General features: G+C 34.1%; 3 protein-coding genes across 3 annotated transcripts in view; 1 reads left to right on the forward strand and 2 right to left on the reverse strand.

Annotated features, from left to right (window-relative positions):
* Positions 1-791: 791 nt before the first annotated feature.
* Positions 792-2972, reverse strand: LOC110999516 (lymphokine-activated killer T-cell-originated protein kinase homolog). Its single transcript, XM_022268597.2, has 5 exons — positions 2742-2972; positions 2315-2610; positions 1919-2114; positions 1433-1627; positions 792-1235 (listed from the first exon to the last, which is right to left on the reverse strand). Exons 1-5 carry the CDS (start codon positions 2851-2853, stop codon positions 1084-1086), a joined length of 951 nt encoding a protein of 316 aa, XP_022124289.2. The 5' UTR covers positions 2854-2972; the 3' UTR covers positions 792-1083.
* A 2781-nt stretch (positions 2973-5753) lies between these two features.
* On the forward strand, positions 5754-10547 carry LOC110999519 (general transcriptional corepressor trfA-like). Its single transcript, XM_045629961.1, has 3 exons — positions 5754-5767; positions 6021-8310; positions 8390-10547. Exons 1-3 carry the CDS (start codon positions 5754-5756, stop codon positions 10088-10090), a joined length of 4005 nt encoding a protein of 1334 aa, XP_045485917.1. The 3' UTR covers positions 10091-10547.
* A 466-nt stretch (positions 10548-11013) lies between these two features.
* Positions 11014-15252, reverse strand: part of LOC110999514 (nuclear receptor-binding protein homolog) — a 28749-nt gene continuing 24510 nt past the window's right edge. The window contains exon 10 of the mRNA XM_022268594.2: positions 11014-15216. Coding sequence (XP_022124286.1) covers positions 15076-15216 — 141 coding nt within the window. The 3' untranslated portion in view covers positions 11014-15075. The remainder of the gene's footprint in view (positions 15217-15252) is intronic.

Raw genomic sequence — 15252 nt, forward strand, 5'->3', positions numbered from 1 at the left:
GTCAATAAAAATTTATTGTTAACGTAAACAGTGGTGTCACATATGTCGAATAGCGGTGATCGAATATTGGATCAAGCTGATTCTGATGTAAAAGCGTTATAAAACTTCAATGTGTCAGATTTTTACTGACTTCACAAAACCAGAAAGGGGAGATGTTAACGATTCAAAGTAATTTCTTTTTTAACTTTAAATAAGTTTTAGCTTTCGGTACATGTGACAAGGACTGTAATAATTTAATACAGAATAATTAATGCTGTATACTACCAGATGAGTACATCAGAATTAGCATCCTTCATTAAGAAACTGCATTCATTTTTAACTAATGTATTCCTTTTATCCATGAACATTTTATAAGCCTCAGAAAAATGTTGTATAACTAAAAAACCAGGGCGACAAAACATTTACGATTGAGGCTTATACTATGTTTAAATTCATATCACGACAGATCCATTTGCCTTAAGTATACCTCACAGTAGATGCGAAAATATATTTTGTCATACATTTCACAATATAACATAAAAATACATTTATTGTAAATACTAGTCAGCTGTTCTGATATAAAGGAATCTCGATGTATAATCTCACGCTCAAAAACATATTATCTCATTAAAAATAATCTGTATCATAAACTATACCTAATTATAATGTTGTTAAATTTTTATTTATGTTACTTAAATATAAGTGTTTTAAAAATAATGTTTTAATAGTTTCATACATACAACTCCACTTATTTAAAATTAGTCATTGCATAGATAACATAACCGCTGTAGTCTTTTTTATCAGTGCAAATACAGTGATTTAGTCTATTAAGTATTCATAACAATGATATGCTTTATTTCTATAAACTCAGTTTTACTATAACTTTTTTATGGAACTAGCAGGAGGCACACCTGATATTAACTGATACCGCCCATAAACACTACACTGCCAGAAGGATCTCAAGTTCGTTGCTAGCTTTTATGACTTGGTATAGCCTGCTTAAAGGGCCACCTAGTGGTCCTGAGCGGCATACCTGGCAGGTATATACAACCAACATAGTGCTCAAAGATATTAAACAACTTAATCATGTTAACTCATCACTACTTAGCTACTAGTAGAAATGGATTTTGCGGCACCAGCCAACTCGCCTGCTGAAGGCCTATCTTCGCTCTTTAATTCAGTGGCTGCTTGAAATAGTGCTACTGGTCCGCTGTACTCTTGTACTGATATTGTTGCAGGTAAAGCTGGTCGGGTTCCTAGATTTACGAAACCTAAATTAGTCCTATACTTTGTGCTGGTATTTGAAATTTATTTATAATATTTTATACAAAATGTATATTATACATTACACAACTATTTTTAAGTGCTAAAATCAAACTATTTCCACCAACAACAATGTAAAATGTTCGCCATCATGGAAATAAATCTAAAGTTCCAACTTTGTACTACCTACCATACATCTCATAAGCATTATCCATGTAACTGTCATTTATGCTGCCCATAGTTTCATCAAAGTCCTCTTCTATGTTGGTGTGGGGTGGCAATAAGGACATCATCTCCCACAATGTTAGACCAAAAGACCATACATCAGTCTTATTGCTGATAATACCTCCATGCAGTACTTCAGGAGCACTCCATGCTTCTGTACCTGGAAATTTTAAGAACTATTTGTAGGGTGGGCAAACTTGGCTTCACTTATAATAATCCATAGCCATGAAAAATCTGAATTATTGGCCTGAAATGGCATCGATAATTCTAATGGAATTTCAATGTGCTAGGTAACTTACATCTTGGCATTTAGAAAAGTGCTAAGATGTACACAACCTTAATTCAATAATTTAACTCATGACTATGGTTGGAAGAGATGAATGCATTAGCCAGTATGTCAGATCTTTTGGCTACATGGATATTTTTATTTAAACTAGTTAATATTACAAACCATAATATATAGCTTTCCCAGTTTTATCCTTGTCAAATATACCATTTTCATCAAGTGGTAAAGTCACTCCAAAATCACACAACTTGCATATAACAAAGTCTCCATTCACCAATATATTATATGACTTCATGTCTCCATGTAAAATGTTAATTTTAGTGTGAAGATAGTCCAGAGCATGTCCAATATCAACTGCAACCTTAGAAAATTGATACATATCAGTATAATCTACACTCCACTGTTTTAACAAGACAATGGCAGGTAAATCAGTAATAGACTTCGGGCTAATATTTGGTAAACTTCACTGATCATTTATAATTATAAAAAAAACTGTTTTACTGGGAATCAAATCAAGAATTATAGATTAGTTAAAGCTTAACTAGAGTCTGAATAATACACCTTTAAAATGCATTTTGGTGCAAAAGCATGAGCACCTTCTTCAACCCTCTTCTCAATCATATCACCAAGTGATAAGTCACAGGCTTCCATGCCCAGGTAGAGAATCTTTGTCTTACTAAATGCTCGGAACCCCACAATATTTGGATGGGACATTTTCTGTAATAGCTCAGCTTCAGCTTGAAGTCTTTCTATGTACACTTTATTTGGTTTTACGCGCTTATTCAGCATTTTAAGAGCCCATGGTGATCGTATCTCTCCTGCTTTAGGTGACCGAACTAACTGCATAACAGAAACTCCTGAAATACAGTTATATTTTTCAATAACAACCCGTTTTGTACAAGCAATATCAAGTAAATAATCTAACGTTAAAACTAGTTATCGTTGTATAATGCTTTACAATATCTACTTAATACTAAAGATAAATTACCAGTTCCATAGCCCAAGCGATTTAAGAAGGGCGAAGGCGGAATTGCAATTTCACGTTTATCGTTTCCAACCAGCGTCACTGATTTCTTAACTGGAGTCTTAAATTCCGCCATTATATTATAATGATTATAATTATGTTGCAATGAAGTTTATGCACCCAATCTAAAATTATTATTTTTGAACGCAGAAAATCCGTTACAAATTACAATTGCTTTGGTGAAACAACTAAAAAGTCAATTGTCAACTCTTAACCATCAGAGTGATCAGCTTATGTCAAAACTGAAGGGCAGGCATGGAAATTAGAAAATATAAAATATAGAAAGAGGGACTGTGCCGAAAATCAAATAAAATGTTTATTTGAAATAACGTGAGTGGGGGTAAGATTGAAAGGTATATTTTATGAGATGAGCAGAGTTGAGAAAAGCTAAAAGTTAAAACTATACTTTTATTTTATTATATAAAAGTATAGTTTTAGATTTAATTTTAACTTTTAGCCGATTTAATTGATATTTCAATAACATATTGTTAAATCGGTTCCAAAGCAGAGAATATAATTAAATAAAAAAATAAAGATGCGCCTACAAAACAGGTTATACATGAAAACGTGACGGGAAAGATTGAAAATTTTTCTAAAATAGTTTAAGATGAAAAAAATAATATAAGATGTCGTCAACGGTATTAAGTCCATAGCTTTTAGTGTCTTGAAAACTGACATCTAACTTTAGTGAAAAATACCTTTACTAGTTAAAGATATGGCTATTTTTTATATATCAATCTTATCCCAATGTAATACATACTTTAAACTCCGTTTTTTTTCCAATCGGTTATAAAGGGTAGCAATGGGTATTTCATAAATAATTATGGTTGCTCCAAATGTGAAAACCTTTCCTTTTCCTTTTTCCATGGCTTTGAACAAGAATCGAAATTTAATTTATTCACCGGTCTTTGCATATTCGGTAATGTAAACATAATCCTGTGGAAATATCAGCTAAGTACGTTTCGAGTTTATTGCCTATGTAGCCAGTTAAAGTTTGAGAATAACTGAACTTTTGTATGACCCTTGGTAACGCAGTAAGATCGAAACTTTTCTATATTTATCTTACCCCGTAATTTTTCTTTGGGGAAAGACGGAAAGTTGACATATTTCCTAAATTACTAATAAGCCGCATTTATATGTGATTTCTTAACTAAGAATTAAAAACTATAATGAAATATATGATACAGTCGCACCCATCTTGTAATGAAAGTTACAAGATTAAGTCGCTCGAAGATTATACCAAAAAATTACGATGCCGACATTATCCAAATGCCCGCCCTCTCCCCACGCACTCTAACTTGACTTCAAATGTGGTTTGGAACGTTAGAAACTGGCGGTTTTAACAAAAATACCAGCACTAAAAAATTCGTGTCAAAATTGGTGACGATTTATTGTCTCATCCTTTTTTTCATATTTATTTATCTACAGCATATATATGCAAAATAGTTTTTACTTATTGTACAAAAATACGCTTGCCAGTCAAATGAGATATTTTATGGAAATGTCATGGAATGTCACAAATAACTAAGCAAAAATTCTATTAGAAAAGCAATGCTATACAGTCAAACAGTATTGCATCTTTTATTTCCAAGTTCCCTGACTTTACATTTCAACGACAGGCTTTCGAAAAAAGGGCTCAGCGAATTATTATTTACGCATGAGAAGGAAACGCTACAAATAAGAATATTGATAATTACATTGATATTAATTTGTATCATCCTGTAGCAGTCAATGTATACTTGTAATAAACGAAATCCGGTCATGTTTCGGAGGGAAAACAACACTTGTCCGAAGGCTAATATCCGAATTTGTTGATAGTGAAGAGTTAAGTTGAAAGGAAGTTACTCACTGAAAATAATCTTTATTCACGATTGCTGCAGTAATCATAGGGCTATCGCGGCGCACGCGTGTCTTATAATGTGCGCCTATTGACGCAGTGTTTAACAAAGATGTCACACACTTTCAGGTGAGCTAGGGTTAGCTAGTTAGTAAATTAGTGCATTTTAGTGTTTGGTTATTATTATTATTATTTATTCAATATATTAATAACCTGATTTTATGAAAAATAAAATATTGTTTGTATTACGTTCCACAACGGATATAATTTAAGTTTAAACGCCAATTTTGTATACTTATACGTAATTAAGAATTAGAAAATTTAAATGCTTGGAATTATCACATAATACAATTATGTTGATTTTTGTTTAATTAACAGTATATTTTCGATAATTGTTATTATTCCGAATAATTTTTAATTTTCTTGGTTTTTTAGTTTAATTCTCAATACATTCCAAAGTAATAACAGTGTTTACTACATTAATATAAAGGTGATTGCCAAACGAGACGATATTTACTATTGAGGGATTGGACTATATTTAACGCGTATAAACGCTAATAATTATAAACCTAATTAGAAATTTACGTGCACTCGTGCGTCTTGGATGCCTGACTTCGATTGCCCTGGAATATAAAATTCAATTTGGGTACAAAGATAATCATTGAATTGCATGCTCTACTTTTTGTGGCTTTACTAATTACAAATTATCTTGCATGATTTTGCATGGTCTTTAGTAGTTTATATAAATCTATATAGGGAGTGATAAACTGATTTTGAAGATCCAAGTAAGGATGAGTTATCGTTATGAAGGTTACACCTTTATTGATGTTGTGTTTATGAACTATTGTTAAATGAATAATATTAAAGCAATAATAAAAATACAAGCCAAAAATAGCAACTAAACTAACAACTGAAATAATCATTTTGTTTTTTTAACTGTCACTAAAGATTTGATTGTTGACATTACAGTCATATGTACCTACCTATATAAATTTAAATATTCTGAATGGAATATTATGATCACACGTATTATATTTCCGGTTTATTGAAATACTTATTTTATAAACATTGTGTAAGAAATCATAACTCAATGGATTTGATTAATTAAAACAATGGTTATATTTTTATTCAGTCCAACGATGGGACACGATAGGTTGGTTTGTTTAATTATATTCGATTATGAATTGTATATTGGAACATCATAGAAAAATTTATTATACGGGCAGTGATGTTCTCACTTGACCTTTTTTAAAACCGTGCGTGACCAGCTAAAGCAGCAAAACAACAGAGTCTTCAACAAATGTTGCATAACTTTATGCCAATGTTCAATACCTACTTTAGTTAAAACTGCATTCTTGTCTATTATTAGTCGTATTAAAATAACTTAGATTAATTGGATATTTCAGGTTATTGGCAGTTGGTTTAGCTGTTGTGCTGTCTTTCATCGAGGCACCAGTTAATTCGTTTACGCTTAGCCGAGAAACTAACATTACTCATGATGATCTACATCCTGAGGATAGTATTGTTTTGGAAGTAAGAAATGATGTAAGAAGACCGAATGATATCGAGATAACGAAGGCAGATGGCTTAATTCCAACTTCTGAAATATACTTTAAAGATTTTAAATTTATAACATCGATTCAAGATCAAGCTGTCGATAGTAGTATTGATACTACACAAAACATAGAGTTCACAACACAATATGTTGAACCGAGTGAAAATAAAGAGACGACCGATACAATTACTGACAATGAACATTCGAAAAACAAAAAATACAATGGCCATTTGCTCAACTCTACAAATAAAGAAACGAAATCAACGCCATCTTGGAAGAAATATACTGAAATTAATAGAAAAGTAGTGAATAGTGAATTAAATAATGACAGAGACCAAACAGAAGGTATGCTTACTGACGAGACAGGTGTGCCTCGCCAAGATTCTAAATCTGGAGATAAACCGTCGCTAAATCAACTTAAAAATTTTCTTTTTCCATCATCTTTCTTTAAATCTGACATTGTAAATGATACTACATCAATGGTTGGAGTTACGGATCAATCGTACACTGGTAATCCTGTATCGACAGATGAATCGACCACACCCACTAAGGCAAATATAGCTACTGTGGAATCCAAACGAGGTGGATTTTTAGACTTTTCTTTGAAATCTCTTTTTGAAGACAACAACGATAAAAAGGAAAACTCACAAGAAAATAACACATCCAAGCCTAAAGGCAGGAGGTTAAGCTGGCGTTTTGGATCACGATATCGAGGAAAGGAAGACAACTCAGCAGAGAAGAGTAAAGAAAGGTCACGTTATAGATTCAGAAATAATAAGGATAGAAAGGCCGATAATAACAATACTAAAGAAAGTAAAGAAGAATATTCAAAAGAAATAGATTCAAGGGAGGATTCCGATAAAAAAACATTACGACCAACTGAGAAGGATACCAACGGTGAAAATTATCAAAATAAATCGGAGAATAACAACGAAACTAAAGTCAGTAGAGACCAAACAAATGTTAGTGAAAAGGAAATATTAGCAGAATGGAACCAATATGAAAACAATAAAGGAAACCCAAATAATGGATTTCAAAGTGACAACTTGTCATCAAAAGAAAAACTCAAATTAGATGAAGAGGGTAATCGTAAGAAAATGGAACATAGTAAATATATAACGACTACTGAAATAAATATATGGTATACAGGTTCGGGCGAAAAGACACGTTCCCGTGAAAAGGAACAACGAAAAATCACCGAAAATAAAATTCCAAAAGAAAGAAATGAGTTGCGAAGACCTCACTCCTCAAATAATGCAGAAGAATCACGAGATAATAATTCTAAGAATAGAGGACGTAATACATCGAAACATTATAATAATGAAGATGAATCTTCACAACTAAAATCACAAGATAGAGATAACAAAGATAAAATAAAAGGAAGATATAATGATCCCAGAACGGATAAAAACAAACCTAGCTATATAAAAGAGTATAACACATATAACTCACAAAATTTAAATGAAATGCAAAATAACTTTAATAACATTAAGAATAATGCAATGGATTCGCACACTGGAGAAAAACCGTCTAATAATGATTATGTTGAAAATCAAACAATTCAATATCACCCAATAAAAACGACTGAGGTAAATGAAGAATCTGATCAGGAAATAACGATAACGCGCAACAATTCGACGTCAGATATTATTGATATTACAAACAACGATGATATTAAACAAGAAAATATTAGTTCTGACAAACAAGTGACATTAGAATATATCAAGCAATATTTATCTACCATTGACGAAGAAGAGGAAAACGAATCTCATTCCCCTACTATTGATGAAATAAGTACAGCAAAACCGGTTGACGTTCCAAATATAGCAGCGGTGAATTATTCAGCAGATTTAAAATTAAACGACATAGATACCACGACGGAAGCTTTGGACCCTTACGAACCCTTTAAAATTCCAAATTTATTAATAAGCTTACCCAGTTCAAGAAATAAAGACGGAGCTTTGCATTATAGTAAATTAAATCAAAATGAGGCGAAACAGTATATTAATACAGTAGAAACGGCAACGGAGTCTGGTTTAACCGAAAAATATTCAACTGACTTTATTAATCCCACTACTATTGAGCAAAAATATGGAACCAAAAACAAAGACACGAAAAATACTGAAGCATTTATTCAAATGGTAAGTAAATGTTTAGTAAATCATATTTATTAATATAACTCATTAAGTAACAATTTAACTAATAAAATGTATATTTTAGCGTGAAGATGATCGAAGAGAAGAACTGTTAAAAGAAGAAGTGATTAATAACTATGAGGAAAACTTTAGAAAATATAATTATGAGGTAACTACTACACAACAATCCATAATTCCTGTTAAAATATATGAAGTAAACCAAAAACCAGAAGATGAAAAGTTAAGTGTTAAGCCTTTGACTTTCTTGGACAGATTAAAAACGACAATTTTATACCCTGTTGGTATTAACTACAAGCCGCTGAAAAAAATTGAAGTGCAACCACCGAAACCTTTCATGCGAGATCCCGATGATAATAGTTGGCGAAATGAAAGCTTGAGTTCGCTAGGAATCGTTTTCAAACCGAAGAATTCTTCGAAGCCTTTCACTCAAGTATTAAAGAATAAGACGGAAACGGAATGGAATAATTTGATGGAAAAGCAAAATACAAGTGAAGTTCCTGACTTGCGAGAAAGGTTAGAGAAAATTGCTGAAATGAGAAAATCTAAGAAGAAAAAGACTGATGCTTACGGTAATGTTCTTTATAATGACTATGAAGAAAGCTTCTCGAAAGAAACAAAAGATTCCGAATTTCCTACTTCTACAACAACAACAACAATGATTTCAACCACAGAAGGTACTACAACAAGTACAGTTGCTCCTTTCACAGAGCCAGAATCGCTAAGTTATTCTAAATCCATTACAAATTCAACAACGGAGAAACCGAAAAAAGTATTTAATGCAGCCGAATACTACGATACGTCCGAGGAAGATGATGCGGACTACTTAACATTGGCAAAAATAGATCTGAAGAAATTTACAGTTCCTATGAGAACCGATGCATACGTGACTCCTCCCACTTGGCTAGTAACAAACACGAGACCAGAGAATCACAACAACTACGAAAGAAAACCTACTCTGCAATATTTTCCACCTTTAACGACACAGAAGGGTATGTTTAGAGATTACGACACAGACTTCCATAAAAAAATGGGAGGTTATACCGAAACCGAGCCGCCAACAAACGTTTTACCAGTTTCATACACAAGACCTTTGTCCCCTATTCCGAATGATAGGACGGGGCAATTGTTTACTCCTGCTAGTAAACATTCGAACGACAGAACAACCACCGAATTTATTGATTATGAAAAGCCTGGGTTTATGACTCAAGCCCCCGTAATACCTGACCCCAAAGATGGCTATACGGTTGTCACAGATGATGGCAGCTACAACAGAGCGGCAGATGTCATCAAGCACTACCGGGACTTCTTGAATGCTGTCGCCAAGGATCATGAGGAAGACATAAATGAAGACTACAATCCATACACAAAAATTCCAACACAAGGTGTCACCGTGAGTGACATAATTCACAGAATGAAACCCAAACCGGATATGGCGGAACATTACGATTATGACAATGATTTCCGCAAAGACGTCTTGCAAAGATTTGTCCACAATTTTAATCAGAATAGCGAAAGATTTAAATCAGGCCTTCCGATGTTGTATAACAACAGCATTATTCACGGGAGCGCTGGCGATGGCCGGGAGGTGGCATCTTCACGGGCCTACCTAAGTCGGATGTTGACGCGACCATCTGGGGACTGCGACAATAACGCAACGGTGGAGCTATCGCCGGCATATGAGCTGCATTACTACGTGCCTGAAGAAGAAGAAAAGGAACAAATAGATCCGAAGCCGGCGACGCTGCCCTACCAGTACCGGCTATAAGCTGCAACTATAATATATAACATAAGTTAATTATCTGCTTCAGCAAATTGCTGCAGATATCGTGTGGTAACAGTGGAGTGTTATTGTTAGTCAAGCGGAACTATTAATACCATTTCGAAGGCGAATGTGCATGAATATTATGAAAAACGACGTGGTGCTAGCTAGATTACTGTGGTCTATTTATAAACCTATTAAACGCAATAATTGTTATATTATTATAAGGAAATACTTTTTTATATAACATATTTTTAACGTTTCAGTGCTATTTTTATATTAGGTTCTATTAACATTGGACAGGGGTGTCTTTAAATTTATCTTAGCTACATAAATTTTTATACTAAGGCTGGTAGGTACACTTTCATCACAAATAAAAATTTTCCTATGCACATGCGTGTCAGCCGCCGCTTATTTGAATAATTGAGTAACTCTATTGTAAGCGTAGTCGACATTTGTGATGCCCGAATTATTGTGATAATATATATTGATTAAGTTATATATGTGTTTTATTTGAACCTTCACAAAAATACTAAACAATTGTTACACAATTGTACACATAATAACTTTGTACGTAATAATTCTTCTTTGTTGAATAATGGCTTACTAATGTTTTCATAAGCCGGATTTGCACTTACGATCCAAATGGCATTTTGATTCCCATGGGTTGCTGGATATTATAAAAATCAAGTTGCCTTTAAGTAATATATATATAGCTTTAATAATTGGGACAGAATTGAGTTCTCCTTACAGAAGAATCTCCCCGTATAAAACTAAGGTATAAGCATAGACTTAGTATATACTGGCGTATAGACCAACAAAGCGAGCGAGGGAGAAGAAAATCCCTTACGGAAATTTAGCAAGATAGAAAATAGATATATACGCCAGTATATACTAAGTCTATGGGTATAAGTCAAGAAAAAACAAAAGAGTTTTAAAATACAATTTTATTGACATTTTATTTTAATAGTATGCAAACATCACTCGATCGACAGGATCGTTGCCGGTTAGACGTCACTTTGAGCATAATATAATAATACAATTGCGGGTCCTATATTCAACGAGAGCTTAATTAAAATAGTGCAAATGCAATTCTGGGTCCAATAAATAGTTATATTACAAATAAAAGTTATATAAAAAGAAATGAAAATTTTTTATACATGAACACATTCTCTTTGGGTAAAATAAAAAAACGGAACACGAATCATATACAATGGTGAATATTGTGTCCATGAAATAATAACATCCAACAACGCGGTACACATTAACACTCGCACATATAACACCATAAAAAATTATAAACAGTTGTGATGAAGGAACCATTCAGTTTTAAATATAAGCGGTCTTATGAGCTAGACTGTCCGGACTCGAATACAATGGTACTAATTCTGCCATACAAATAAGCTAAACATACAATTCAGGAGTTTTTTAAATATATCATAAACGAAGTTACTTTAAAAATGTACGACACTAAGGGCCTGTTTCGCAATGTATGGATAAAGTACCATATAGCTATGCAACACGTAAATTATTCGAAAGATAAAAGCTCCGAATAAGTAACTTCACTTTTCATGACGAATCGCGCTATCTGACAGTCGTGAAACGCAACAATTACCTACCAATAAGTAATAAATAGCTTATTTGGAACTTATCCGGACATTGTGAAACTGACCCTTAATAGTGTAGTCATGTAAGTCATTATCAATACCATTGCACTTGCGTTGCTGCCTAAATTGGACCGGCGCGACATACAACAATACAAAACGAATAACAAATGCACCACGGCGTATACACCTATGAAGCATTAAAGAATCTAAACACTTAGAAGTCTAGACTTATAAACCGGTGTATACTCTGTAGTACTACCACGCAATATTTACGCAGATAACGCAACACATTGTCTATGGTAGACTATGAGGAATAAACATACGATTTTCTACGTCAATTTTAAAATCCGAGACGGAACAGTGTTGGTGATGAGCCTAAACCTATTTTATGGTAGCATAAACAGATGACTAATAAAACTTTAATGATTAAAGCAAGATTACATAGAAATTGAACCATCGGCTATCGAAATAGGTACGTATTTTCATTTATATATACTCTAGACTAAAAGCGATTATTTACATAGGGCTCGCCACTTCACTAGCTATATACTTGCCATTAGGCGTCGCCTTACTTGCCATCGGTATTTCTAAGTCCTATTGACGCTATTAGGCCAGATTCTAATGTCTGCTAGGGTTTTTTCTGATTTAACCCAAGGCAAGCAAGGCGCGCCCCCAAACCTTACGTAACATTAGCCAGTCTTTCGTTTACACTACAACTAGACATCACGCACACGTCGCCTCACTCTGCTATATTGTTGATAATACGTTATAAAATAAAATCTATCACTTTTGGTAAACTCAAAGGAAAATATTTCTTGAATATATTACTTGATTTATTTAATTAAAATGATCATTAAGAAATTAGGGAAGTATATAAGAATACATTGGCACCTGCTTTGGCACCGAGCTCGGAAGAGAAGCGAGAAAAGCAATTATCAAGCACCTATAACTTTTTAAACACCGAACAGAAACGATAAGTGTCGAAAAAGAAACAGACGGAAACTAAGCCTGAATGATTGGTTTGTTAATTTATTGATAAATATATAAATAATAAATTATGATACTTTCGAGTGAGTACGTCAATCTCCGTATACTTACAATTTACTTACGTAAAGCTCTAGAGGAAGCCTTCCTACACTACGCTATCGTTTAAATAGTTTAAATATCTCATTTATACACATTCATACAGATCTAAATACTAACCCCCATATAAAAAAATATCTGTCTTATAGTGTCTCAACTGAATATATATACGTCCCTTTTCAGCATAAATACAATATGAAAGAGACGATTCGTAGATCGACTAGTGAGGGGCCGTTCAAGTAGTACGCACGCACTAAAAGGGGAGGGGGGGGGGGTCTTTCTTTGAATTTCTTTTATAGTGATTACGTAAACAGGAATTATTTCCTTCATAACATATTATCCACACATTATATATACTTGAAAACGAATTGCAATTTAGAGGATTCCAACAAAAAAAATCGTTTATGTATTTTTGAGAGTTTTTCTTACTTTTGCTAACAAGATGTGGGGGGGATAAATTCAGTTCTGCTTACGTACTACTTCAACGGTCCCTTATTTTAGTGAGAACAATAAGACTGATTTAATTTTAAGAATGAGGAGTTTTCCTTAAAATTTATCGCATAGTGGTGCTAATTGTGATGTCTCTTGAATATTCGTTGATTCAAAACGTTCGAAACTCAAAGTCTTTGCCTCTTTGTCTTTGACGTAGCGTAATACTAACATCAGAATTAGTACACACGCTGCTGACACGACATTGTAATATCTATATTAATTGTTTTAGGTCTAACGTGCACCTATCGTCATCATAATGACCACTTTAGGAATTTGATATGCAAAATGGCATCAAGCATGTTTCAGCATTTTTTAAACGGTTACATTTTGTATTCATAATATTTTTTATAGAACAGGGGGTAATCGGGCGGAGGCTCACCCGATGTTAAGTGATACCGCCGCCCATGGACACTCAATGCCAGAGGGCTCGCGAGTGCGTTGCCGGTTTTAATTGTAATTGAAATACCATTTCTAAAAATATGATGTTAAACCACTCAAAACAAATTTCCTAAAATCGTATAAAAAAAATTGTTCGTAAGTTATAACCTTGTAGTAAGTGTGTAGCTAAATAGTACCCAGAAATTGAACCCAAATTGTGTAGACTTTAACGTTTATAGTTAATTTGAAGTAACATCGCGTTTTTATGGCGGTTTGACCGACCCAGATAGCTGAGTACTCACACTTATTAAATTTAAAAAAGTTAAAAGTTTTGAACGAAAAATGACCTTTTTAAACTGTCGTCGAGTGGATTACTTGGCCATTTTGCTCATCAAATTGTGGATTAATGACTTATAAAAGCGTATCAAATCACTCGGGCCTAGATTCATTCGACTAGCAGACGTGCCATTACCGCACAATAACATCTCTAAAATGCAGTAAACATTGTGACTGTGCTAATTGATCGGATACACAACGGACTCAGACTGAAAATTATAAAGCGTATTTAAAAAACGTATTGGATTTGACAGCTGTCATACCCGCTCAATCTCCAACAGTCTCACGTCAGGCTCCGATTGAGCACTGTCACTGTCAAACTTCAAATAGAAAAATGACAGGTCTTGATTAGATGTGACTTTGGGTGACGTTTTAGACGGTTCACCCTATGACTTAGTTCGATCTTATTTTACAAATAATGCCTTCTCCATTTACACGACACTGGCGAAGTACCTTGTGCCCAGTTGGCACAAATTAAAGCCATTAAAAAAAAAGTAATAAAGTGATGAGCTGTAAAAATTACCATTTCGTAGCTTAGTCCAGATGCTACTAATTCGAATCCTGACTAAGAAAATTCCGCATATTTGTTTTACGATTTATAAATTTCAGTCTAAACGCATATTAAAAGTTCGTTGCTCTATTGCCTATATAACACTCCACAGCGCTCAGTGCGCGCCTGTATACTGAGTCCCAAACATACAAAAAGCAGTCAGCAGTATAACAATCCGGAAATTCAAGTTTGAATTCAGTTTAATACTCGCTATTTTTAAAACTAATTCAAACATGAATTGTGTAAAGACGCGCCATTTTGCCTACAGTACGTTCTATTTGACAATTAACGCACATATCCTATGTACAAAGAATTCTTCTATGGGATAGAATATTTTCCTATACTAATACTAAAAGTAGCAATAGTACTGTTATAATTGTTAAAACAAATTCTATTAGGCGCGTCTTATGGCTCCAAAAAAACTATAGAAATCAGTTGTTCAAGAACAACTACGGTAGGACTGAAGGACTTACATTCAAGTCTTGGAAAGGGGATTAAAGCAGCAGAAGGAGGGGACAGCAGAGCAGGCGCGCGGCAAGGGGACACTAGCTGGCGACGTGTTGAGGGGCGCGGTGGGGCAGAGCGGCAGGAGGCGGGGGAGGGGCACCTCCGGGGGGCAGGGGAGCCGTGCCGAAGCTGCTGCGGAAGGATTCCTCCATCAGCCGGCAGATTTTGTCGCGGTCCGCCTGAAATAATATAGAGATTGATTATTAGGAGCTCAT

Source organism: Pieris rapae, chromosome 11 (assembly GCF_905147795.1).
Source record: "Pieris rapae chromosome 11, ilPieRapa1.1, whole genome shotgun sequence".
In the NCBI taxonomy this organism is placed as follows: Eukaryota; Metazoa; Arthropoda; class Insecta; order Lepidoptera; family Pieridae; genus Pieris; species Pieris rapae.

What these genes read in the sequence shown, in the direction of transcription:
- LOC110999516 (XM_022268597.2), bottom strand. Translation starts at nt 2,853, where the DNA reads ATGGCGGAATTTAAGACTCCAGTTAAGAAATCAGTGACGCTGGTTGGA. An exon ending in TCGCTTGGGCTATGGAACTG is followed by an intron (nt 2,611 to 2,741) that starts GTAATTTATCTT and finishes ACTGTATTTCAG; the next exon opens with GAGTTTCTGTTATGCAGTTA. An exon ending in TGGGAAAGCTATATATTATG is followed by an intron (nt 1,628 to 1,918) that starts GTTTGTAATATT and finishes TAAAATTTCCAG; the next exon opens with GTACAGAAGCATGGAGTGCT.
- LOC110999519 (XM_045629961.1), top strand. An exon ending in CTGAAGCATTTATTCAAATG is followed by an intron (nt 8,311 to 8,389) that starts GTAAGTAAATGT and finishes TGTATATTTTAG; the next exon opens with CGTGAAGATGATCGAAGAGA.